The sequence below is a fragment of the Canis lupus genome, chromosome 5, assembly GCF_003254725.2.
Source record: "Canis lupus dingo isolate Sandy chromosome 5, ASM325472v2, whole genome shotgun sequence".
Lineage (NCBI taxonomy): Eukaryota > Metazoa > Chordata > Mammalia > Carnivora > Canidae > Canis > Canis lupus.
In genome coordinates, this window is record NC_064247.1 from 33,024,977 (window position 1) to 33,049,526 (window position 24,550).

Sequence of the window (24,550 nt, forward strand, 5' to 3'; positions counted from 1 at the left end):
TGGGAGCCAAATGTGTTTGATTTTATTAAATTCATTGAGCTCTAGGACAGGAAAATAGGAGGGAGGGGACAGGGCGAGGGCTGGGAAGGCCAAGGAGCCTGGCCCTGAGGACTACGGCTATAAGTCCAGGTAAACTGCTCTCTGATCCTAACCCTCCCCTTAAAGACGCTGAGGTCAAAGGGGACCACCGGACAGACCCAGGGCAGATGTCTGTTTTTGCCCATTTCCCAGGCTCTCCCAGAAAGGGGAGTTAGACTGGTCAGTCCTAGGTTTGGAGCAAAGCAAAAACGAGGTGACCAGGTAAGAGGAAGAGTTTGGGGAAAGGGGAGAACTAGAGGGGAGAGCTCAAGAGTCCCTGTGGGGCTCCCAAATGGGAGGAGGTAGGTTTTCTTTTCTTTTTTAATATTTTATTTATTTATTCATGAGAGACACACAGAGAGAGGCAGAGACACAGTCAGAGGGAGAAGCAGGCTCCCTGTGGGGAGCCCGATGTAGGGCTCAATCCCAGGACCCTGGGGTCACGCCCTGAGTGGAAGGCAGATGCTCAACCACGGAGCCACCCAGGCGCCCCAGGAGGTAGGTTTTCACAGTAGAGGGAAGTGATGGGGTGATGGGGTTCCTTCCTCTCCAAGGGCCTGTTGTGCATTTGATGGGAGGCAGCGGCTTCTCAGCCCGGACACTGCTGTACTGGTCCCTCACGGCTCAGGGGCCGCCCATGTGAGGCTGGAGCCATCCTGGGAAGAAAGGTCCCCAAGTGCAGAGAAGGCTTGGGTTGACTGGGACCAAGGACGGGAGGCCTGGAGGACCCTGACAAGCTGGCCCTCCGCGAGTCCTCATGTTGGAGCCCTTCTTCCAGGGCTGTAAGAGGAGGGGGTCAAATGGAGACGCTGTTCTCGATGAGGGGAGGGTCCAGGTAGGCGTAGGGCAGCTCCAGGCCCTTGTTCCGCTCCTGGATCTCCCTGGAAATCTGGGCCAAGCGGATCTGGAAGGCGGTGATGCTCCGCCGAGGGGCCTCCTCTGTGAAGTGTTCATCTGGGTAGGTGCCCAGGGGCCTCTGGGAGAAATCGGGGTGACATTCAGGATGGGATGAAGGATAATGAAGGAGCAAATTTGCCAACACATAGTCAAGGTAGCTCCAAGGGCATGATGCAGCCACCGCTACCGCAAACGCAAGCCCTCCAAACCCGCACTCCCCCACTCCAGGCTACCTGCCCGGAGCAGCCCCACCAACACCTTGACACCCCAACACCCAACACCTGACACCCAGGGAGTGCGTTGGGGGAGGAATGGGACCGGGCACCCAGAGCCCAAGGTTAGTGCTCCCTCTGCTGGTAGCCCTGGGCCTGTTCCTCAGGTCGGAGACCATTTCCGCACCTGGGCCTGAATGAAACTGGGGACCAGAACACCTGTAAAGGCCCCTCCAGGGCCTGGCCCACTGCTCTGTGAACTCAAAGCACACAAGCAAGCACTTCTGTCACACAAATCAACACGACACATTATGAAATCAACATAAACACGTTCCAGCAAATACGACCAAGGAGACACCTGCTACCCCACCGTTGCACAGAATTCAACCCCCCAAGACAACCGGGTCTGAAGGCATCTTGCCAATGCGCCCAGCACCACAGCCCCTTCCAGCTCGCCCTACAGCACGGCAAACCACTTGCCCAACCACGGCCAGGATCGCAGTGAGCTTGTAGCGGATGCCATCCCGTGGCAGTACAGGGCCCTCCACACACCCCCTGCCCCCCTCTCCGTGATCAGCCCGCTCAACCAGCTCACCTCCGCAGTCCAGCCTCCTCCCCAACACGCGCGCCTCCCATCCTCTGTACCCTTCATACGATGTAACCAATGTAACCGTTGCCAAGAACCCTGATGCTTAAAAATTCTTGGTCTCGGGGCACCTGGGTGGCTCGGTCGATTAAAGCATTTGGCTCTTGGTTTCAGCTCAGGCCACGATCTCCGGGTTATGAGATGGGGCCTCGAGGAGGTGGGCTCCGTGATCCCTGTGAAGTCGGCCTGAAGATTCTTTTCCTCTGCCCCTCCCCCATCTCTAAAATCAATCAATCAGTCTTTTTATAAACACGCCTGGTCTTGTTTTCCTGCCCCGGCAGAGCCCTCCAGAACAGTGCTACGTCAGGGCAGTCCGGGTGCACAGTACTTTGCTGTTGGCGAGGCCTCTGCTGCTTCACCAAAAAGACAGTGTTTCCTGAAATATACTTTTTTTTAAAAAGATTTTATTTATTTATTCATGAGAGACCCAGAGAGAGGCAGAGGGAGAAGCAGGCTCCCTACTGGGAGCCCGATTCAGTACTCAATCCCGAGACCCTGGGGTCACGACCTGAGCTGAACGCAGGCACTCAACCACTGAGCCACCCAGGCACCCCCTGAAATATACTTTTAATCAAAATTCAGTAGAGGGGGGCACCTGGGTGGCTCCATGGGTTAAGCCTCTGCCTTCAGCTCAGGCCTCCAACCCTGGGTCCTGGGATCAAGTCCCATGTCAGGCTACCTGCTCAGCAAGGAGTCTGCTTCTCCCTCTCCCTCCACCCCGCCCCTGCTTGAGCTCGCTCTCTTAAAGAAAAAAAAAAAAAAAAAAAAACACCTTGGCATGGGAGCTTCATTTTACACTGAGTTTTCATTAGAAATGACTGTTCGCACTTACCACACACTTCCTTCACATATTGAGATGATTACACGGTGTGTTTCTTTATTGATGTAAGAAATTATGCTGTTAGATTTCATCAGATTGAGCCGACCTCTCATTCCTCTCATTCCTAGAATAAACTAGACCTCGCATGTCGGATTATTGTCTTATTAGGTAGCACTGGCCTTCGTTGGCTAATGATATATTTTTAAGATTATTGTAGCTAAGTGAAACAAGTTTGTCACTTCATTTTCTTAATTACAGCTAACGTGTCGCAAGCACTTTACGCGGACTCTCACGACAGGGCAACAATCCTGTGAGACGGCTGCTCTTATCATTCCCACTTTAACAGATAAAGAAACAGGCCCTGGAGAGGCCTAATTGCATATCCAGGGTCACACGGGTGGGAAATGTGGATCTGGGACTGGAACCTTCTACGGGAGACCTACTTCTTAAGAGTACTCCTCTGCCGGGTGCTCGTACCAAGGCTCCCAGTAAAACGATCTGGGGAGCTTCCACTTCTTTTCTAAACTTTCGAGCCATTTGAGTGACTTAGGAATCATTTGGTCCTTGAAGGTTTAATATAATCATAGAATATCCCTTTGCAAGGAGAGGGATCAGATCTTTTACACCCTTTTCTATTTATGTGTGGTTTTCATGTCTTCCGGCATCAAAGTTTTCTTTATTGTTTTCCCAGAAAATCACCTCTTTCACCTAGATTTCCAAAGCTGTTTGTGCAAAACTACAAGTAGCATTTTCTTCTACCTTCTCAGTTATTGGCTGTTTGTCTTTCCACTCCTACCTAATGTTGCACTTCTCATTTCTCTTGATTGGGATTGTCTCTGGTTTCTTCATTTTATTGGTCTTTTCAAAGAATCAGTTGTGTGTCTTATTTACCAGATTGACATCTAATTCCTAAAACTATAGTGTAGCTTTCCAAAAAGCAGAACGCAGAAACATGACAGGCTGGGTTCAAAGCCTATGTCCTAGCTCTGTGACCTTGGGCAACCTGCTTAGCGTCTCTGAACCAATTTGTTTAGTTTTCTTCCCTTTAAAATACAACTACTATTTGGGGCACCTGACCCACTCCATCCGTGAAGCACGTGACTCTTGATCTCAGGGTTGTGAGTCTCAGGGTCTTGATCTCCTCGTTGGGGGTAGAGATTAATTAAAAAAAATCTTTAAAAAAATGCAAATACCATTTATTGAACAGTTGTATGCCAGGCACTGTATTAAGCATTTTTTTGTATTAAGCATTTTAAATAAGTAAGCTTCTTACTTACTTTGTGTCTTAAAATAGCATACGTGAGGTATCTGATTTATTTTTTTATATAATTTTATTTATTTGAGAGAGAGATTGAGAGCAAGCATGAGCAGGGTGGGGAAGGGCAGAGGGAGAAGGAGAAGCAGTCTCTCCACTGGGCAAGGAGTCTAATGTGGGGCTTGATCCCAGGACCCCGAGATCATGACCTGAGCCAAAGGTGGATGCTCAATTGATTGAGCAACCCAGGCACCCAAGATACCTGACTTAATGAGACCCCTCACTGGCTTCTAGGTGGGAGCCCTTCACCCTCATCTCTTGCCTATCATCCCTTGCTACTGTGATATTGTGATTTACAGTAAGGAATATACATTTGGGCTTCCTCCCATTCCTGGCACAGAGCTCCTAAAACCCTTATAATTCTGTAAGCGTTAGTGTTAAAGGCTTCTTGTTATCATAATAAGGCCCTTTCAACCACACCTGAGTTTACGTTAATAGGGTGTTCTGGAAAGCCCGTAAGGATGGGGGTGGTGGCCAGGAGAGCCAGCTACATGCTTAGAGGGTTGGAACTTTCAATTCCTGCCCCCAACCTCCAGGGAGGAGAGAGGAGCTGGAGGTTGACTTCATCCCCCATGGCCAATGATTCAACCAATCACACCTAGGTAGTGAGACAGAAAAACCCTAGCAACAGGAGTTTGGAGGGCTTCCAGGCTGGTGAACAGGTGGAGGTGTTGGGAGGGTGGTGCACCCAGAGACTGCATGGGAGCCCAGCATCCCCTCCCACACACCCTACCCAGCACATCTCTGGCTGTTCCTGAATTATGTCGTTTTATAATAAAGCAGTAATCTGGGGCATCTGGGTGGCTCAGTCGGTTAGACATCTGTCTTCAGCTCTGGTCATGACCCTGGGTCCTGGGATACAGCCCCGCATTGGGCTCCCTCCTCAGCAGGGAGTCTGTTTCTCCCTCTCCCTCTGTCCGCTGCTCCCCTTGCTTGTGCTCTCTCTCTCTCTCTCTTTTAAAAAAATACTAAAGTAAACCAGTAATTTAATAAGTAAACTGGTTTTCCTGAGTTCTGTGAGCCATTATAGCAAATGACCAAAACTGACGGGTGCTGGGCAGGGGGGGGTGGTCTTAGAAACCTCTGATTTTTAGCTGGTGGATCAGAAGCACAGGTGACAACTTGGGCTTGTGGTTGGCATTGGGAGTCAGGGGGGCAGTCTTGTGGGTCTGAGTCTGAACCCGTGGGATCTGACACTATCTGCAAGTAGAGTTAAATTATCTGATACCCAGCTCGTCCCCCACACATTCAGTGGCCAGAAGTATTGAGTGAGAGTACTGGGAATAGTCATAGAATAGACCAAAAAACCCAGCATGCTTTCCCCTATAATGACAATGAATGTCTCCAAGCCCTTGGGAAATGGGACCAGGAAGGAGCAGGATCCAGGGACGAGTTCCTGGCATTCCTAGGCTATGAGATTGTAATTAAAACTTGGTAGGAAGATAACACACATCTGCACGGAACAGAGTCAAGTATGAGAAATGAGGACATTCCTGTGACATCAGAGAGCTTGTGAATAAGACCAGGAGGGCAGAGGCAGGACCGATGACCCCATGTGTGAACAGAAACATTGGTAATTGGGGATCAAGGGGCCGCTCCCCTCGCCAAGCTGACCTGACAGCCTCCTTGTCTCATCTGTTCCTCCCTAGAACTGCCCCTCCCAACCATCCACAGAGGTGCCCTTGCTTAAACACAGATTTGGCCGCGTCACCCTGGGGCTTAAAGCTCTTCAATGGCTCCCCATCCTCCTCTGAATAAACACTGTGCCCACACTGAACCATTTGCAATCCTACCAACACACCAACTTACCTTCACTTTGTTGCACTTGGTTATGTCCTTCCTCTGCCTAGAAACTAACCCTGCCCTCCCTCTGCCTGCCAAGTTCCTACTTGTCCTGCAGGTTTCAGCTTTGATGTCACTTCCTCCAAGAAGCCTTCCCAGGTTCGCCCACTCATTCAGGTTCCACAAGTCCCCATTCTCACCTCTGTTACAAGACTAAGCTCATGAGGAGAGGGTTCATATCTGCCCACCAATGTCTGACACATTGCAAGTGCTCAAGATGTATGTGTTCATACCTAAATGATTCCTACAGCACTGTGGTACCTTTCTCATGTTCCTGTATGCCTCCTCAACCAAACCATAGGATTCCTAAAGTCAGGAAGGTCTCATTCTGCTTTATATGCCTGGTGCCCAGTGCCATGTTGACATGTAGAAGGAATCCAAAATAATGTATGTTGAATGTCTAGACGAATGGATGAGCAGTTAACAGATGAATGGTTGATGGATGATGGATGGATAGATGGGTGGGTGAGTGGGTGAATGGATGAATGGATGGACGGACAGATGGGTGGATGGATAGATGGACGGGTGGATGGATGGATGGATGGACAGATGGGTGGATGGGCGGATGGATGGGGATGGATGGGTGGTTGGATGGATGGGTGGATGGATTGATAAACTGGTGAATTCAATAGGCATTGTGCCCCAGCCACTAAGCTGGTATTTGCTTCAATGTATGCCTTTGGGGATCAACTACCATCTCCTAAAGAAACCGAGGAACCCAAGACTAGTTCAGCAGTGGGCAAAAATGGCAGCACTCAGTCCCCAAGCCCTCTCTAGAACAGCTACTGCCACTGTCACTGCCTACGCCCTGTAAACCGTCACCCCCACCCCATCCCACATCCTGTACACACCTGGTCTTTGGGCTCCTGGCTGACCAACCAGAAGAGGAGAAGGTTGTTACAAGTGATGTTCACTTCTGGGAGGGTGTCTAGGTAACTCTTCAGGGTGGCAGTCCCCTTGGTCTGGGGTGGAGGCTGCCTCATGGATGACGGGGTGTTGGGCATCCAGGCCCCAAAGTCATGCTGTAGAGACCCCACCCCAGTTGAGTCAGCTGGCCAGAGGTGGGAGAACCAGTTCCCTCATCATCCCCCATCCTGCACCTATTGCCCCAGGTCTGGCAGTTGGAAAAGGAGAGGATGGCGGAAAGGGAAGAGTCAAAGAGGTATAGGGTAGGAAGTTCCAGATGTGGGGTAGGAGGCTCACCCCTTGTCACTCCCCACCCAGTGTTCCAGGACTGGGGGGTTGCAAATCATCAACGAAGGAGCAGAGTCCAACAAGGGTTGTAGCAAAGGGTTAGCACACCACCCAGAGCCACCTGATACTCCCCTTTAACCTCATCCCCACCATGACAGGTCCAGGTTCTACTCCCTGCACAACACCAGCTGGAGTCACCATTACCACCCTGAACCCCGCTCCACCCCAGTTCTCATCCAATACCAGCCGGCCCTTCACTCATTCACTCCACCCAGTCACCACCCAACCTCAGCCCCAATCCTAAACCCATCCCAACCCTGACCCACCCATGCTCTCAACCCCAACACTGGCCTCCTGTCCCATGCTGAGCCCAACCTTGCCTAGCCCAGTGCCCCCAGGCCTGCCCTCCTACCCCCAGCGGCCTCACCTGCCCACTGTTGACAGCGGCGTGCTGGGCGGAGCAGTTGAAGATGATTGCAGTGAGGAACTTCACCAGTTCTCCTGGAGTGCACAGCCGGTGTGGGAAGCCTGGATGTGGGAGGAAGGAGAAAGGGTGTGGAGGGAGGGGACTGGATTCCTGGGGGCAGCGTGGGGCTGGGGCTTACTGCAAGGGGAGATTGGGGATGACAGGGCTGAGCATTTGGCCACCACTGTTTTTTGACTAAGATGAGGGCTGGGCTGAGGTTAGGGACGGTCATCATCAAGGTCTGTGGTCTCTGAATGGGGTCAGGATAGGAGCCAGCTGCTGGGATCCAACCAGAAAATGTCCAGCCAGGAGAACTCGCAAGGGAGGAGCCAAGTTCAAGCTGACAGCCAAGCTGGCTCTTCTCCCCGACTGCCAAGGCACTTTTATCTGCAGCCCCCGATAGCACTTGATTTATTTTAAAGATTTATTTGAGAGAATGAGAATGAAAATAGGGGTAGGAGGCAAAGGGAGAGAGAGAATTTCAAGCAGACTTCCTGATCCCAAGAATCCCGAGATCATGATCTGAGCCAAAACCAAGAGCCAGACACCCAAAAGACTGAGCTACTCAGGCACCCCAGCACCTAATGATTTAACTTTACCCTGTTCACCAAGATTTGTCCAAGTACCCAGTAGTGGAACACCCACAGCTGGGCTTTAGCGAGAGAGGTGGGTGACCAGAGTATGTTTCTCCTAAGGTCCCAGTGATGGAAGCAGAAGGGGTCCCCAAGACCAGGTTTGGGTCAGAATCGGGCACTGGGGCTGAGGTGCTTAGGGGAGACTCCCCAGCAGGAAGAGACGGGGCTCCCCCTGAGCTGAAGAGTCAGTGAGCTTTGAATGGGAAAAAGATGACAGAGGAAGGCATTTTCAGGCTCAGTCCTGGGTCCTCTCCTCTGTCAATCACTCCCCTCATCCAAATCAATGGCTCTAACCGCCTCCTGCTGGCCAACGACTCCCAAAATCACACCTCCGGCTCCTGCAGGCCCCTGAATTGTGGCAGGAAATCTACGGCTGCCACCTGACACTCCAAGTTGGGTGTCAATAAGGTCTCCCAGATGTCACATCTGCAAATCTGCAGAGCCTGATGCCTGCCTTGCTCCCTACACACAACACTCCCATCCCCGTCTCTATCCAGTTGCTCAGGCCACAATCTGTGTGCTCTTTCCTCTTTTTATCTCGTACCATGCATATCGGCAAATACTTCCAGAAGCCAATCTCATCTCACCACCTCCGGGGGGCTCCACCACCAGCCACCCAGTCTCCAATGTGTAACTCTTGCAGGGATCCAATTGCTTCCACCCTTGCCCCCGACAGCCCGTTCTTCACACGACGGCCAGAGTAACTGATCCTTTAGGAGCATAAATCTGGTCATGTCACCTCCTTGCTAAAACCACTGATCCACAGAACAAGCTCTCTCACTTCCTTCTGGTCTCTCCTCCAAACATCACCTCCCCTAAGAAGCCCTCCCAGACCAACCACCTACCTGAAATAACCCCCCTACCTCAACATGCCAATTCCTTTTCCTGAGCGCTCTATAACCAACCACCTAATACAATTGTTTGTTGATTATCTGAATCTCCCCACTGAGAATGTGAAGCTCCATTGAAGGCCAGGACTTTTGTCTGTCATATTCACTACTGAGCCCCAGCACCCGGAAAAATACGTAATATTAAGAGCCCAGTAATTATTGGTTGACTGGTGTGAATCCTAAGAAGGGAAGAAGGCAGATTGAGGCAGTAGCAAGGCGAGGGGGCAGGGAGGGTAACTCACTGGAGGCAAGGTCACAGCAGTGCGACCAGCCACACAGTTTCTGGGCAGAACTTCGGAGGACTGCCAGGGCGGGGGGCCCACGGACCTGGAGGGTGGGCAGCAAGAGGCTGGGGATGGTGAGGCCTATAGAGAAGCAGCTGCCACTGTGCAGGAGTATGAGGACCAGGACTGGGTGGTGACAGTGGGACACAAGGGGGACAATAGGAATTGGCCACCCAACTGGATTTAGGGAAACGGGAAGACAGAGGGGAACATGAACCAAAGACGGATTCAAGTTCAGCAGAGCAGGCCCAGAGGGCTGGAGGAAGGACTGGGCGTCTGCCAGGGAGCCTGTGTGAACTTCCTGAATGTTCCCTTTGCGGTAGATATTCTAACCTGGAGGGCTGAGATTAAAAGGCAAGGAGGTTGGACTATCTGTGGGGATTGTTCCATAGCTCCTCTTACTTATTCGCTCCCCTTGAAATGTGGAAGCAAAAGGCACACTGACTGAAGTTAATTAATGAGTGTGCCTTGCCTTAAAACAGGAATCTGCGATAAGCCTGCACAGAGATGTCTGTCAACCTGAAGAAGGCTCTGATGTACTGAGTCAGAGACAGGTCGAATAAGGTAAGATAGGAGAGTCAGCCAACAGTAATTAGACACCCCCCTACTCCAGGTCTTAAGTAGGAAACAGCCCCAACTAGAAAAAAAAAAAAAAAAAAAAAAAAAAAACTGCCATGGGGGAGGTGCAGTCAGGATCAGGCCAGCCCAGGATTAGCAGTGGGTTTGTAAAGCAGGGATGGGTCATCTTTTAAAGTTCCAAAGGAAAGGCGCCTGGGGGTGCTCAGACAGTGAAGCATCTGCCTGAAGCTCAGGTCATGATCTTGGGGTCCTGGGATTGAGTCCCATGTTGGGCTCCCTACTCAGTGGGGAGCCTGCTTATCCCTCTCCCCACTGCTTATGCTCTCTCTTTCTCAGATAATAAAATAAAATAAAATATAAAATAAAATAAATAAAATAAAATAAAATAAAATAAATAATAAAAACCCAGAAATCACTCTTGGCATCACCAATAGTAAGAAGACCTGATACTATGTGCCTCCAACTATGATGCATCATGGAGAACACAGCATCACTTGAGAAATATTCTTGCCAAAAACATTTAACCTTTACATATCCCTTCCAGTTGACAGGAAACCATTAGATAAATTCACGGAAGGTGGGACACTGCAGAACAACTAGTCCTGGGTTTTTGATGGTAGACATCATGTGATTTAAAGAGGGGGAGGGGCCATCTGAAATTTAAAGAGACTCGTGTGGTCCTTGATTGGCTCTGGAATCCACAGGATCAATTGGGGAAATGTGGGGAAAGTGGGAAATTTGAATATACGCCACATTGGAGATTAATGTCAATTTTGTCTAGCGTGATGACAGTATCATGGTTGTGTAGAAAAAACTTTTTTTTTAGTTGCATACTGAGCAGTAATAAAATATGAAATATGTGTAATTTAAAAAACTTCAGCAATAAAGAAAAGCAACAGATTGATCAAATTAGCGCTTGTTGAATCTGGGCGGTGGGTGAACAGGTGTTCATTACATTATACTCTCTACTTTTCTATATGTTTAAAATTTGTTGTTTAAGGTGGGGGGGAAGCCTCAGAACCTATTATAGGTAGGGTTGCAGTAGTTTGTTCTATTTGCAGGTGACAAGAGACCATCCCTCCTCCCTGGGTCTCCCCAGCCAGGAGCCCCTCCATGAAGCCACCTACGCACTAAGTCAGCTGAGAAGCCGCATCCCAGGCCCTGAGAGTCTCCCACCCTGGGGGCCAGGGCTGGGGGAACTGCAGGGTGAACATTTGTGCCACTTTGAGCTTTTCCTTGTCTTTCACTGCACCCAGGTATGAAGAAGGCCTGTCTACTTTTTCCAGTGTCTGGAGTCCACATAATACCATGACACGGGATCTCTGGGTGGCGCAGCGGTTTGGCGCCTGCCTTTGGCCCAGGGCGCGATCCTGGAGACCTGGGATCGAATCCCATGTCGGGCTCCCGGTGCATGGAGCCTGCTGCTTCTCCCTCTGCCTGTGTCTCTGCCTCTCTCTCTCTGACTATCATAAATAAATTAAGTAATTAAATAAAAAAAATACCATGACACGAGGGAGGAAGGCTACAAAGAGAAGCAATAGGGTATATACCCTGAGCAGGGCCAGAAGACAACTGATGGCTTATAGATTTTGTGTGCTGGTCTCAAAGGTGACGATGAGACAGCTAAAATGGAAAGTTCTTCAGGGAATGGAAGGAAGAGGGATTTGCAAGTATGCAATCAGCTACCGAAGAGAAGCCAAGAAAGGATCACTCCATTATGAAAGGGTAGAGAGGAGATGGAGACCCAGGCAGGACAAGACAACGGCGGGGGTGGGGACATGGCAGGGGCCTGGGAGGAGGTGGGAGGCACAGAGGACATCTCCTCCCTGGGGCCAAGGTAAGATTTTAAGGGAGGGTGGCCTGAGGCATCTGCCTGGCACTGAAGTTGAGCAAAGCAGGCTGAAGAGGGAGCCAAAGCCTCTCAGGCAGTGTCAGAAGAAGGAAGAGTTAAAGCCAGGTGACAGGTGTTAATAGGGAAGAATCAGGCGGCATCAGAACCATGTCACTCATGAGGCCAAATGAAATGAAAGAGGTCAGTGTCTAGAGGGGACAAGCATGAGGAAGTATGAGAGAAGGTTCCAGAAGCCTCAACATTTGAGGCTGGACATGGCTCCTACCACATGATGGGACACAACCACAAAGCTCAGCAAGCAGCGGTGAATGGACAGGCTCAAGTAAGTCGAGGAGGAATGAGAGGGTCACAGTGCAGTGGTTGAAAGCAAGGACTTTGGGGATGATGAGAGCTGGCTCTGGATCCTGCCTCTGCCACTTACTATCTGCAAAGCCTGTTCCTCATCTGTTCAGTGGGGTTAATAATAGGATGGACTTCAAACCCTTGTCCATAAATAAGAATTGAGTCACAAGCGAGGCCAAGGGGAGGGAGCACAGGGTCACTGGGAGCCCGAGGTCAGGGGTTGGTACCTGAGCTTTCCCGGCGTAGGAATGCATGAGTAAAAATCTCACGGACCCAGGCCTGCAGCTCCGAGTCCTGCTGCACAGACATATTGCTGGGATAATAGTAGCCCACGATTTCTGAGACAAAGCTGCAGGAAAGAGATGCTCGTGCTGAGGGGGTGACCTTGGGCTCAGGCCTGCCCTGAAATCCAAGATCCAGTGCCACTCAGGCTGGGGAGAGCCAGACAGCCAGTGTCCATTGAGAGCCCATCAGGGCCCAGTGGGAGCCCCCAGATCCAGATGGAACCCGAGGGCCAGGTTTAGGCATCCCTGAGTCATGCGTGCTCGGGGCCTCCTTCCCACGCAGGGATCTGGGGGTGGGGAACCCCTGAGGAGAGCTGGAGGGCCCCAGCTCAAACAGTTGCACCTGCCCTGATTCCTCTGGACACTCTGTCCTTTCCTTCCTCCACGGGGCCCATGCACAGCCCAGCCTCTCCCCAGCCCGTGGCTACCTATCATTTCATTAAGTACCCTGACCCCAACTCTCACCCTTGGGGTGCTCCCTTCTGGGGCCTGAAGCACCTGTGACCCCCAGCACCAAGGGCCCCATGAGTACATGAGCCACACTGCCTGCGCCCTCTTTGGGCCAGACTGGCTGCAGGAGGGGCCCAGGCCCGCACCCCACACCTCTCAATGGCTGCCCAGATCCTCAGGCCGTCGTCCCGGTAATGGTAGTTGGGGATGGCCTGGACACCGCGGGCCCGCACGCTGTCCGGAAGGCAGAAATCCGTGTAGGTGAAGTGGGCCAGAGCAGTGCTAATGAGGTAGAGGAGGCCTTGCCTCCCGACCGAGGTGACCTGAGAACACAACACCGCTTGGCTTGGGGTCCAGACAAGGCCAATGACTCAGCCCAGAGGATTTTTCACGTAATCAAGAAGTCCAAGACCTCGGGCCGAACCCCCAGGGGGACCGGCTGGGGCTGCGGAGGTGGTGGCCCTACTATGTGCATAGGAGGAAATGCTTGGGTATTTGGTAACCAAAAGAAAGCAGTGATGCGGGGTGGGGGGTGGGAGTGGGAGACGCGAGAGCTTACTGGGCGCAGGGCGGGCCGGGGGCTGTGACCGAGGGGGGCTGCCCTGCCCACCTCCTGGAGACCTTGGAAGCTGGGCCCGAGGGGGCGGGGCCCGGGCTTGTGGGCGGGGCAAGCAGGGGACCGGCGCGGAGAGGCGGGGCTTGTGGGCAGGGTCTGGCGGGGGCCGTGGAACCGGCTTGGAGGCCGGAGATGTTTGTGGGCGGGGAAAAGCTGCCTCGGAGGGGGCCTCGGCGATGCGGCGGGGCTTCAGAGACGCGGGCCGCACCTTGTCCACTAGGCCCTCGGGGTTGAGCAGCGTGGCCCGCGCGATGGTGTTCACCTGCAGCGTGTAGCGAGTGTGGGGGAGCAGGAGCTGCGAGCGGGATGAGGGCACAGGGGCCGAAGGTCAGGGCAGCAGGCCGAGCTGGACCGTCCCTTCTGGGCCCGCCTGGGGTGAGGGGATCCCACACAGACCTTGTAGACTGGATGACAAAGCGGCAACTGACGCAGCGTGGCCATGGCGAAGGCCTCGCACAGCAAATGCGTGCACAAAAAGTGCGTGTTGTTCTCGTGCACCAGGAACTCCGAGTTGCGCACCCACGTCTTGGCCAGCAGCCAGTCCCAGTAGGAGTCAGTGGGCAGGAAGATGGGGCTGGCGGGCCCGGGGGTCTGGCTGAGCTGCGCCCAGGAATAAGAACGGGGTGAGGCTCGAGGCTGCTAGTGTGCCTGCTGGGCCCGCCTCCGGAATCCCGCCCAGGTCTCACCTGGATGGCCAAGGGCACCAGCGCCCCCTGCGGGTTGAGCCACAACAGGCAGAGCGGGGCGGCCACGTACTGCGGGCGGCCGTTGAGGCAGTGGACCGGGGCCTCCTCCAGGATCCAATAGTCGGCTAGGAAGATGTGCCCCCTCTGCGGAAGGCACACCCGCCCTCTGACCCGCGCTGCGCGCCCCCTCTTTTCCCCGCCCACTCGCACCCCAGCCGGGGCCTCAATAATGAGCGGTGCCTGCACTCAGGGCCCGAGGCCGGTACCCCACCCTCCGCAGAACTACCGGAATGAGGTCCAGCTGCGTCCCGCGTTGCACAACCTCGCGCCTGGATAAGCTGGCATCCTCTCCCGGTCCCCCCTTACCTGGTCCTTCCTGCCCTCTCAACGCAGTGACCCTGTCGGTCTATCCAACAACAGGAAAATGGCCCCACACTGAGAATTGACTGTCACATCTCCAGCCTTCTGGAGGATGCCTGAGGGCTTGGCTGCCCCAGAGAGACTGAGCATCATCTTCTCCCACATCCTCCGAGCTCCTAATCTCCATGACAGTTCCGCTTATATCTAGTGGCACTGCCGTCCACTACCCTAAAATAGCTCCCCCCCCACCCCGCCCCAAGATTTCACCTATTTATTCATGAGAGACACAGAGAGTCAGAGACAGGCAGAGGGAGAAGCAGGTGCCTGGCAGGGAGCTGGATATGGGACTCGATCCCAGGACCCCTGGATCACACCCTGAGCCCAAGAAGGACGCTCAACCACTGAGGGACCCAGGTGCCCCTAAAATAGTTTTCTTTGGGCCTCAGCACTGGGGCCCCAGAACATAGGCAGGGCCTTCTCTTTGACGCCGTCCTGCTCACTCATACCATTCACCAAGCCTCACCTCTGGCTCCCAGTCATGCTCACTGTCCCCGCCCCCCACCCCCCCCCGGCTCTCATCCCACCTGCTCCAATTCAAATGTGCAAGGGGCCGCCCAGAGGATGAGGCCTGCAGGCTAGATGCAGCCCCAGCCATCCCACTCCTACCCTCCACACCCATCCCTTGTCCATAATGCCCCTCACTTACCTCTAGTTCTGTCTGCAGACAGGTGTTGGGTCCCAGCAAGGGGGCTACCATGTCATTGGTGACAGGCAGCTTGCTGGGCAAGCTGGAGAGGCAGTGGAGCATGACGGGATTGACGCCATTCAAGTACTGGTACCCAAAGAAGGAGTCCTCACACCAGTGCTCTGTAACATACTCTAGGGGGGCAAGAGAGGGCACTGTTCAGTCTGGAAAGTTCTCCCCTAGAGCCTGCTCGAGTCCAGCCCTTTGCTCACTATGGTTTAGGCTTTCCTCACAGCAACCCTACGAGGTAGGTGTAGCCTGGCCCCAAAGGGGAAGAGAGGTCAGTGCCCCTGATCGGGATCAGAACTCCCTAAAGGACCCCTGGCCATCTCCCAGGGAAGCAGAGTGTCTCTCTGTCCTCATTCCCCTATTCTTGTCCCGTCCCAGAGAAAGGGGAGGTGACGTGAGCTCCCAAGGGGAATATGTGAGGTTGCCACCCATGGAACCAGGAGCCCCACCCACTAGGATCCTGCAGTCTCCCTGAGGGGGCTGGGAGAGGGTCCCCTTCCCAGAATGGGGCAGAGGGCTCTGAACATGGGGTCAGGAGGAGGCTGGACATCTGCCTGGCTCTGCGCACCTGAAGTGACTGTCTTGTGGCACCAGAAGATATTCCGGATGTCATCCAGCTTCTTCCAGGAGCCCTTGCGGTCCAGCAGCCCACGGAGCTTCATGCCCAGGGACCTGAGGGCAAGGGGAAGCGAGGGTGTGGCCTGGAGCCACAGGGGCACTGTGCCCCCTGCCTAGAGGCCTGCAGGGACCTGACAAGGTCACCGTCCAGAGCAGAGGCACCTAACAAGGGTGAGAAAAGTCTAGTGGCCCACTGAGGCTTCGTAGGGTGGACTTCACACGTATACGTGCCACTTGTGGCAGACAGGTCACCTTCATGGGTGCTTTGGCCTTTTCCCCAAGCTCCCGTCTTGTTGCCGACCATCACTGGCTCCTGGCTGGCTGGTGCCCCACCTGGTGTGTATCTTCCACAAAACGCTCATCACTCCCTGTGTTACACTGTGAATCCCATGTACTCCTACCACCTGGGATGACACAGTATACTATGGGCCTCTTAGGGCCAGGACTGGCCCCGGATGCCCCGACATACTGGTTCATAATAATCACTCACTGACTGCATCAAGTCAAATGGAAGGGAATGCAACATCTAATAGGTGGGTGTGTGGCAAGCGGTGGGCAGGTGTGCTCAGGTGCCCTGAAGGGTGGGGGTGCCATGACCTGACAAGCCCAGGGACAACTTCCTGAGTGTCCACTGAGTTGCCGGCCCCTCAGTTCGCAGCATTTGTTGAGCAGCTGCCCAGTAAGGCCCCAAAGTCGAGGGGAAAGGGGCAGGAGACCGGTGTTAAAGCAGAGAGCAAGGAGGGGCCCCTGGGTGGCTCAGTGGGTTAGGCATCTGCCTTCAGCTCAGGTCATGATTTCAGGGTCCTGGGACCAAGTCCCATGTCGGTCTCCCTGCTTGTTGGGGAGTCTGCTTCTCCCTCTCCCTCTCCCCCTACCCCTCACTCATGCTATCTCTCTCAAAGAAATAAATAAGATCTTAAAAAAAAAAAAAAAAAGGCAGAGAGAAAGGAGAAGAAAGATAATGTCTTCCTTTTCCAAGGGTTTGGTGCAACCGTCCTTCAGAACACCCTGCCATTGCCCACATGGAAGCTCAGCTACCAGCCCTCCTCTCTGAATCCCTGATGGCTGCCCAATGCCAGCTCCCTCAGCCCACAGGCCCTTCTCTGAGCCCCCCGCAGGCTGTCCTAGTGGCCTTCCGGGCCTTCCCTGGCCTAGACCCACATGTCCATCTGGGGACCAGCTCAGCCGATCCTGGTCCCTCAGCCCTGCCAGGGCCTCGCACGGGTCCTTGCCCTGAGGCCCCGAGCTACCTGCAACTGCCTTGCACTCCAGCCCAGACACCCCCCAGCTCCCTGCTCACCCCACCTCTGCACCTCCCACTAGTCCTTCTCCCAAAGAATCAGTTCGGCACAGAAGCCCCGAGGATGAGGATCCAGCCCCTTGCCCTCGACTCCACCGGGCCTTCTAATGCAGCTACTGCACCGGTGGCCAGGTGAGCCTCTCCGTCCTCTGGCCGAACCAACCTGGCTTTGCCCAGGACCCACCCACTCTCTGCTCACTTGTCCTCTCCATGGCCCAAAGCCTGTTTCCATCCCACCCGCCTCCCCGGAAGCCACCTCCTGGCCCCGGCTCACCCCTGCTGACACTGGTCAGGAGTGTGGACTGTACCCCTCCACCAAGTCACACTCAGAGCCTCAGCTATGGACTTAGTCTGCTCACGGCCTCACCGGGTCCTAACGAACTGTGCCACATGTCTCCCTGGGGACACGGAGCTCCTCGAGGTGGAAGATGACATCCTAATGCTCAGTCACATCCGCTGAGAGATTGTTTGGTACTTGGTGTCATCTGGCTTACTCTCCCCTAGACCAAGGAGGTAGGCACAGCTATTACCATCATTTACAAGTGAGGGAACTGCTTAGAGGCTGCGGATGAAGGTCACACAGCTGGAAAGTGTGGGTGCTAGGATGCAAAGGCGAGGTGGTCTGACTTCACCTCCTTATGGCTTCAGAGCAGAGGCACCTAACAAGGGTGCCTCCCCGTCCTGTCCCCCATCCTGCTCCCATCCTGCTCCCTGTCCTACCCACCTACGCGCCTAGGACCAACCTCTGCACTGAGAAGGCACTCAGCTCATTTCATAGATTCAAGGAATAGAGAGAGAAGTGATGACAAAGGAGCAAAGAGGAAGTGATGGGAAGATAGAGAATGGGGGAGACTGGGGACAGAGAGGGGGGATGGAGGACAGAGAGGGGGAATGAGGCAGAGAATGGGACATGGGGACAGAGGGGGGAGATAGGGACAGAAGAGGGACATGGAGGACAGAGAGGAGGACATGGGGGGCACAGACGGGGACACAGGGGACAGAGAGGAGGAGACAGGGAGACAGAGGGGGGATATGCATGGCAGGGTAGAGGTCAAAGGGACAGTGACAGGAGTGCAGGGAGGGCAGTGGCCTCACGCGGGGATGGCGTTGAAGAGCAGGGAGGCCGTCTTGGTTGCCGAGTAGCGAATATTGGGCTCCATGTGCAGCAGGGACGGGAGGTCAATTTTCATGGGGAAGCCAGGCAGGTAGCGATTCCCGCTACTGCGGAGGGTGGCGGGGGAGGCAGAAAGACGGACACTGGTCAGGGGAACCTGCAGCCCGCTCCCCTCATTCCTGCCCTGGGCCCTCCCTTGGCTCCAGACTCCACCCGACCCTGTCCACCTGTAGCCACCTCCCCACCAGACCCTCGGGGTCACCCTGCCCCTGCTGCCCTTGCCTCTTGGATTTATTTCCCTGCACCATCCTCTTTCCCGGCCTCCCGGCCCCATGGTCCCAACCTTGGTCCCCAGCCTGGGCCCCCCTTCACCTGTCCCCTTGGTCCACCCGAGGTGTCATCTTGGTCAAGGCAAATTTCTTGTCTGTCTCCATCTCCTCAAAGCTGCTGACGTCTATAATGCCAGGGAAGCCAGGGGCATAGACTTTCCAGCTTTCAGGGGAGAGAGGTCAGGGGTGGCTAGTCAAATTCAGGGTACTAATAGACTTTAGCTTTTAAAGATGTGACTTTGGGGCACCTGGGGGTCTCAGTCTGTTAAACGTCTATCTTTGGCTCAGGTGACACACGGTCCCAAGGTCCTGGGATCCAGTCCTGCTTCGGGCTCCCTGCTCATCGGGGAGCCTGCTTCTCCCTCTCCTCCTCCTCACTGTCTCTGTCTCTCTCTCCCAAATAAATAAAGACATGACTTTAAATTAAAACTCTCAGAAACCCCCATTTTCTGGGTAGGTGACAAAGAATTGGAATCTTCTCCCTGAAGGCACAGATCAGGGTAGCATTTGAGGATGACTAGACCTGAGTTAGGTTTGCGTTGAGATTAAGACCATGGCTGGTTTTCGGGGTGAGAGGTGAGGCTGGGGCTGAGACTGGCCAACACCAGGGTCATATCTGACATCCAGGTGATATCAAGAGCATTATTGAGGGAGGTGGGGGTTGAGTGTGGAGTCACGGATGGTATAGGGACAACTGTCAGTACTGGTGTTCTGGGTCTAGACTTAACCTTAGATGGAAGTTAGGTTAACACGAGGATCCTGATTGGAGCCAGGCCCTCAAGGCTGGATCTGAGGTCAAAGTTAGTAACAGTCTCATTGAGGCTGAAGTTAGAATAACGATGGGAAAAGAAGTCAGGTTAGGCTATCCTCACCGGTAACAGTCCTGTCGGCCCTGGAGTTCCCGAGTCCTGTGATCCAGAAGGAGGGGAAGGGAGTCCTGACAAATCGTTTTCGCTGCAGGGAATGAAAATTACTCATTATACAGGTCTCGTTTCAAACGCCACCACCTCCAGCAGAGCTGGCCTGAGCGCCCTAACTCTTGAACCCAATTACTCAGTGACATTGATACCCCGTGCCCTCAAGAGTATTCATCAGCAGAAGTGACTCAAGACAATCTTACCCCAAAGTTGTAACAGCTGTCCCAATTGTTTGTATGTTTGTCCCCTTCCCAAGACTCTTTCGGGGCAGAAATTGCAGTCATTTTGTGTCTTCCCAGCACCTAGCATGCCACCCCGGCCCTGTGCACATAACGTGCACTTGACAAATGATGAATGAACATTTTTGGGGAAGTGGTGGATGGATGGACGTGTTATGATGATAGGTGGGGATTCCGAGGTCTGTGAAGAACTCGCTAGGGGGTGAGTGACCATCACTCACCTCATCTCGACCTAGGATATCACCTCTCATCCCAAAGACTCATGTCAACGCTTAGACCAGCCCTGGTCGTGCCTCTGGGCTCAGGAGCCGAGTGAGTCCAGACACCAAAGGAGCCGAGGGAGTCCAGACACCAAAGGAGCTGGATTCGGTGTCCTTGAAAGCCCCCACCCCCCACACACACAGCGGCAAGAGGAAATCCTAACAGCACCTCACAGGGACATCTTCCACACCAGGAAAGACAGTAGTAGTCGGCAGAGCCTTCCCAGCTCAATTCTTTCAACATTCAGGGCTTCTGCACCTGTTGGCACCCAGTTACTCTGCCTGCAGCTTAAGTCCACTCTGGATGCTAGAAGGATTCACTCGGAGTGCAGAGGGAGTCAGCCCAAAGCAAACCATGTGTGTCTGTGTCTGTGTGTGTATCTGTGCCTGTGTGTAGTGTGAGTGGATGAGAGTGCGTGTCTGGTGTCTAGAGGGGTATATACGGCCCAGAAATTCCCTGCATTTCAGAGCTTTAGAGGCTTACTTCGGCTCAGAAAGCATCTACTGGGGACTCCAAGGTGCAGCTACCCTAACCCCACCCCTGTCCCCACAGCCTGGGCTCCAGGAGGCCCCTCGCCCTGACCCCCGTGGGTGCTGTCCACCACATAGGCCAGCCGCTGCCTCTGGCCCACCTGTTCCTGGGCGCAGCTCTAGGGTGCAGTAGCCCTCAATCCACTGATAGCACGGGAAGTGGGAACAGGTGCCATCGGGGGCAGTGACACGGACACAGCTGCAATACCATGAGTCCTTGGGGAAGAAGGCATAGCGCTCCTTGTGTAGACGCAGCAGCAAGAGCTCGCCCAGCTCCGTGGAGCAGCACACCTTGTACTTCTGCACCTGAGAGGACCAAACAGCCAGCAGGTGAGAGGCAAGGACCCGCGGGGGCCTTCTGACACCTTGCAAGGAGCATCTACGCCCCCACCTGTCCTGGCATATAAACCTGAGCTGCCACTCACCCAAGCATGCCTGTGTGCGAGTTAGGAAAAGGCGATCAATGGAACAGAATAGAGAACCCAGAAATGGGCCCTCGACTCTATGGTCAACTAATATTCGACAAAACAGGAAAGACTATCCCCTGGAAAAAAGACAGTCTCTTCAATAAATGGCGCTGGGAAAATTGGACAGCCACATGCAGAAGAATGAAACTAGACCTTCTCTTACACCAGACACAAAGATAAGATGGATGAAAGATCTAAATGTGAGACAAGATTCCATCAGAATCCTAGAGGAGAACACAGGCAACACCCTTTGTGAACTTGGCCACAGCAACTTCTTGCAAGATACATCCACGAAGGCAAAAGAAACAAAAGCAAAAAGGAATTATTGGGACTTCATCAAGATCAAAAGCTTTTGCACAGCAAAAGAAGCAGTCAACAAAACTGAAAGACAACCTACAGAATGGGGGAAGATATTTGCAAATGACGTATCAGATAAAGGGCTAGTTTCCAAGATCTATAAAGAACTTATTAAACTCAACAGCAAAGAAACAAACAATCCAGTCATGAAATGGACAAAAAACATGAAGAGAAATCTCACAGAGGAAGACACAGACATGGCAACAAGCACATGAGAAAATGCTCCGCGTCACGTGCCATCAGGGAAATACAAATCCAAACCACAATGAGATACCACCTCACACCAGTGAGAATGGGGAAAATTAACAAGGCAGGAAACAACAAATGTTGGAGAGGATGTGGAGAAAGGGGAACCCTCTTGCACTGTTGGTGGGAATGTGAACTGGTGCAGCCACTCTGGAAAACTGTGTGGAGGTTCCTCAAAGAGTTAAAAATAGGCCTGCCCTATGACCCAGCAATTGCACTGCTGGGGATTTAACCCAAGGATACAGATGCAGTGAAACGCCGGGACACCTGCACCCCGATGTTTCTAGCAGCAATGTCCACAATAGCCAAACTGTGGAAGGAGCCTCGGTGTCCATCAAAAGGTGAATGGATAAAGAAGCTGTGGTCTATGTATACAATGGAATATTCCTCAGCCATTAGAAATGACAAATACCCACCATTTGCTTCGACGTGGATGGAACTGGAGGGTATTATGCTGAGTGAAGTAAGTCAGTCGGAGAAGGACAAACATTGTATGGTCTCATTCATTTGGGGAATACAAAAAATAGTGAAAGGGGTTAAAGGGGAAAGGAGAGAAAATGAGTGAGAAATATCAGAGAGGGAGACAGAACATGAGAGGCTCCTAACTCTAGGAAACGAACAAGGGGTGGTGGAAAGGGAGGTGGGCGGGGGGTTGGGGTGACTGGGTGAAGGGGGGCACTTGATAGGATGAGCACTGGGTGTTATGCTATATGTTGGCAAATCAAACTCCAATAAAAAAAAAATACAAAAAAAAAAAAAAGAAAAAGAAAGAAAGGAAAAGGCTCCCCTCCGTCCAGGCAGAAGCAGCCTGGCTCCCGGAGGCATGCTGTGTGAGCAGAGTGGATTCCGGATCGCCCAGCCTCCTTGGCCCCCGCGCCCTTGTACAGGCCCCCAGCACATGATCCTGGGGCCTGGCAGGGAGGCAAGCAGGTCCCTTCCAGAGAAGAGAGAGCAAGCGACTTGCCCAGAGCCCACCTTCAGTTACGAGGTGGGGGAGCCAGGAAGCAGGCAAAATTCTCGCGACCCCCTCTGCCCAGGGCTCCTTCCTGGCAGTCCTGCCTGGGTAGAAGGTGTCAACAACCCCAGCAAAGCCAGAGACCAGGATAGGATGGTGAGGAGCTCAGGGCGGGCTCCCTGAGTTCTGCCCGGGGGAATGACCCTCCCCTCTGACAGGGTCCCCTGCTGGCCCTGACCCTGCTGGTCCCTCCTCCCTCTCCTCCATACTTACAGATCCAGGGGCGAAGTCCCTGCCCAGGCGATCCAGCAGCTGTTTAGGGCTCTGGCCACAGGTGCCCACCAGAGTGACAGAGATGTTGTCCAGTGTCCCCGCCATCAAATAGGGACCCGTGGTCACACACACGCGGTACACGGCCATGGTGGGGAGGAGGGAGGGAGGGATGCCCCAGAACAAGCGGTGGCCACAGCAGCAGCCGGCCTGGGAGGAGGTGAGTGTAGAGAGGGCAAAGCGGGGCTGAGCGGTGGCTGCGGATCTGCTGAGTGGGGGATTGGGGCAGGGACAGGGGGGCCACCGCGGGAAGGCCCAGCTCTCTCTGGGATGCTCTGGGGCTCACTCACCTCTCTCCCTCGAAGCTCCCAGTCTCTGTCCTGGCTCACTGCTGGCTCCCTCTCTCCACCCTAATAGTTGTTTGTTTGCCTCTGGCACAGCCGGTCTCTCTGGCTGGCAGGACAGGGCTCACCCAGATGGATATCAGGAGCCCGAGTCCCACTGGGGAGGGAGGGACCAGAGGCTGGGAGCGAGGCGAGGAGCAGGTGACACCTGTATGAGTGGGACCCTGCCCTGCTCTCGGTCAGGGGCTCACCGATACCCTGGGGCCCCAGTCTGCCCTGTCACCAACTTATCCCAAGACCCCTTCCCCCTCTCAGCCGGGCCTGGGCACGCGGCACCCGCATTCCCTACTTGCAAGTCATCCACGTGAGTCAGGCTTTGCAAGTGAGCCATCCTCGGGATAAACCGCGCGTGACCAGGCGAGTGGCCCTGGGGGCACCGTGCAGAGGAGTCAGACAGCTCCCACCGCGCACCACCGCGCACCACCGTCCCCAAGCGGCGCCCGCCCCCGGGTCCCCGCGCCGCCCGTCCGATCTCGGTCCCTCCCTTGGGATGGGGCCGGCCAGAGCCCCAAAGTGCTCCCGGAGCTCCCGGCTCCTGAAGGCTCCCGCGCGGCTTGCAGGGCGGGGGTGGGTGCCGGGGTGGCGGGGATCTGGGTCAGCCCGATGGCAGATGAACCGCTTCGCCGGGGAGGTCCGCAGGCGGCAGCGGCCCCGCGCGGCCAGTCCCGGCACCGCAGCGGCCCGGCCTCCGCCGCGCTGCGGCCCCGGCGGTCCGACTCGGGAGGGGACCTTGCTGGAGCGAGGCCGGGAGAGCGCAGGCGGCAGCCGCGGGGCTGCCCCTGTTTTTTCCCGGAGCGCGCCCGGGGCGCTGCGCTTGTGCATGCAATCAGCCTCGGTTTCCAAGAGCCTGGACTTCCGTGGGTAGATAGCTCTTATAGGCAATAGAGCAAGCAACAGACAAGAGCCCGGATAGCTCAGTCGGTAGAGCATCAGACTTTTAATCTGAGGGTCCAGGGTTCAAGTCCCTGTTCGGGCGTTTGCTTTTTCTCCCCCTCTCAAGGAGCATAGATCTCTTCTTGAATATCTATGTTCTTTTTTTTTTTTTTTTTTTAATATCTATATTCTTTTAAACAAAACCAAGGGGAAAATAAATAAATAAATAATTAAATAATAAATAAACAAAACCAAGGGGAAAAGGATCGTGAAAGTGCTGTTACATAACTTTATTTTTTTGTTACATGACTTTAAAAAAGAGATATGATAGTAACCCCGTCAAGGACTTTAGTTTTCAAAAAGTAGAACGAATGACCGTGGAGGGAAAGTAGAGCTCTTTTATGATAATTTAAACGCGCTAGTAGGCACAATACAAAGTAGAAAGAATCACGTGAGATTAATTTTTTG

The 24,550-nt window shown here is 53.8% G+C and overlaps 1 protein-coding gene and 1 non-coding gene across 3 annotated transcripts; one reads left to right on the forward strand and one right to left on the reverse strand.

Moving 5' to 3' along the window:
• On the reverse strand, window positions 1–23,775 carry ALOXE3 (arachidonate lipoxygenase 3). Of its 2 annotated transcripts, XM_025428452.3 has the most exons (16): window positions 23,156–23,772; window positions 22,809–23,015; window positions 20,612–20,816; window positions 19,436–19,517; window positions 18,607–18,726; window positions 18,216–18,341; window positions 15,771–15,874; window positions 15,155–15,327; window positions 14,089–14,232; window positions 13,799–14,002; window positions 13,611–13,697; window positions 12,940–13,109; window positions 12,280–12,401; window positions 7,432–7,532; window positions 6,662–6,832; window positions 1–1,054 (listed from the first exon to the last, which is right to left on the reverse strand). In XM_025428452.3, exons 2-16 carry the CDS (start codon window positions 22,953–22,955, stop codon window positions 875–877), a joined length of 2,136 nt encoding a protein of 711 aa, XP_025284237.1. In that variant the 5' UTR covers window positions 22,956–23,015; window positions 23,156–23,772; the 3' UTR covers window positions 1–874. The 2 variants fall into 2 exon arrangements, with proteins under 2 accessions (XP_025284237.1, XP_035572322.1); XM_035716429.2 differs by lacking the exon at window positions 6,662–6,832 and having other exon boundaries at window positions 23,156–23,775.
• Window positions 23,776–24,112: 337 nt separating this feature from the next.
• Window positions 24,113–24,185, forward strand: TRNAK-UUU (transfer RNA lysine (anticodon UUU)). Its single transcript has one exon. It is a non-coding gene; the product is annotated as a tRNA-Lys (tRNA).
• Window positions 24,186–24,550: the final 365 nt, after the last annotated feature.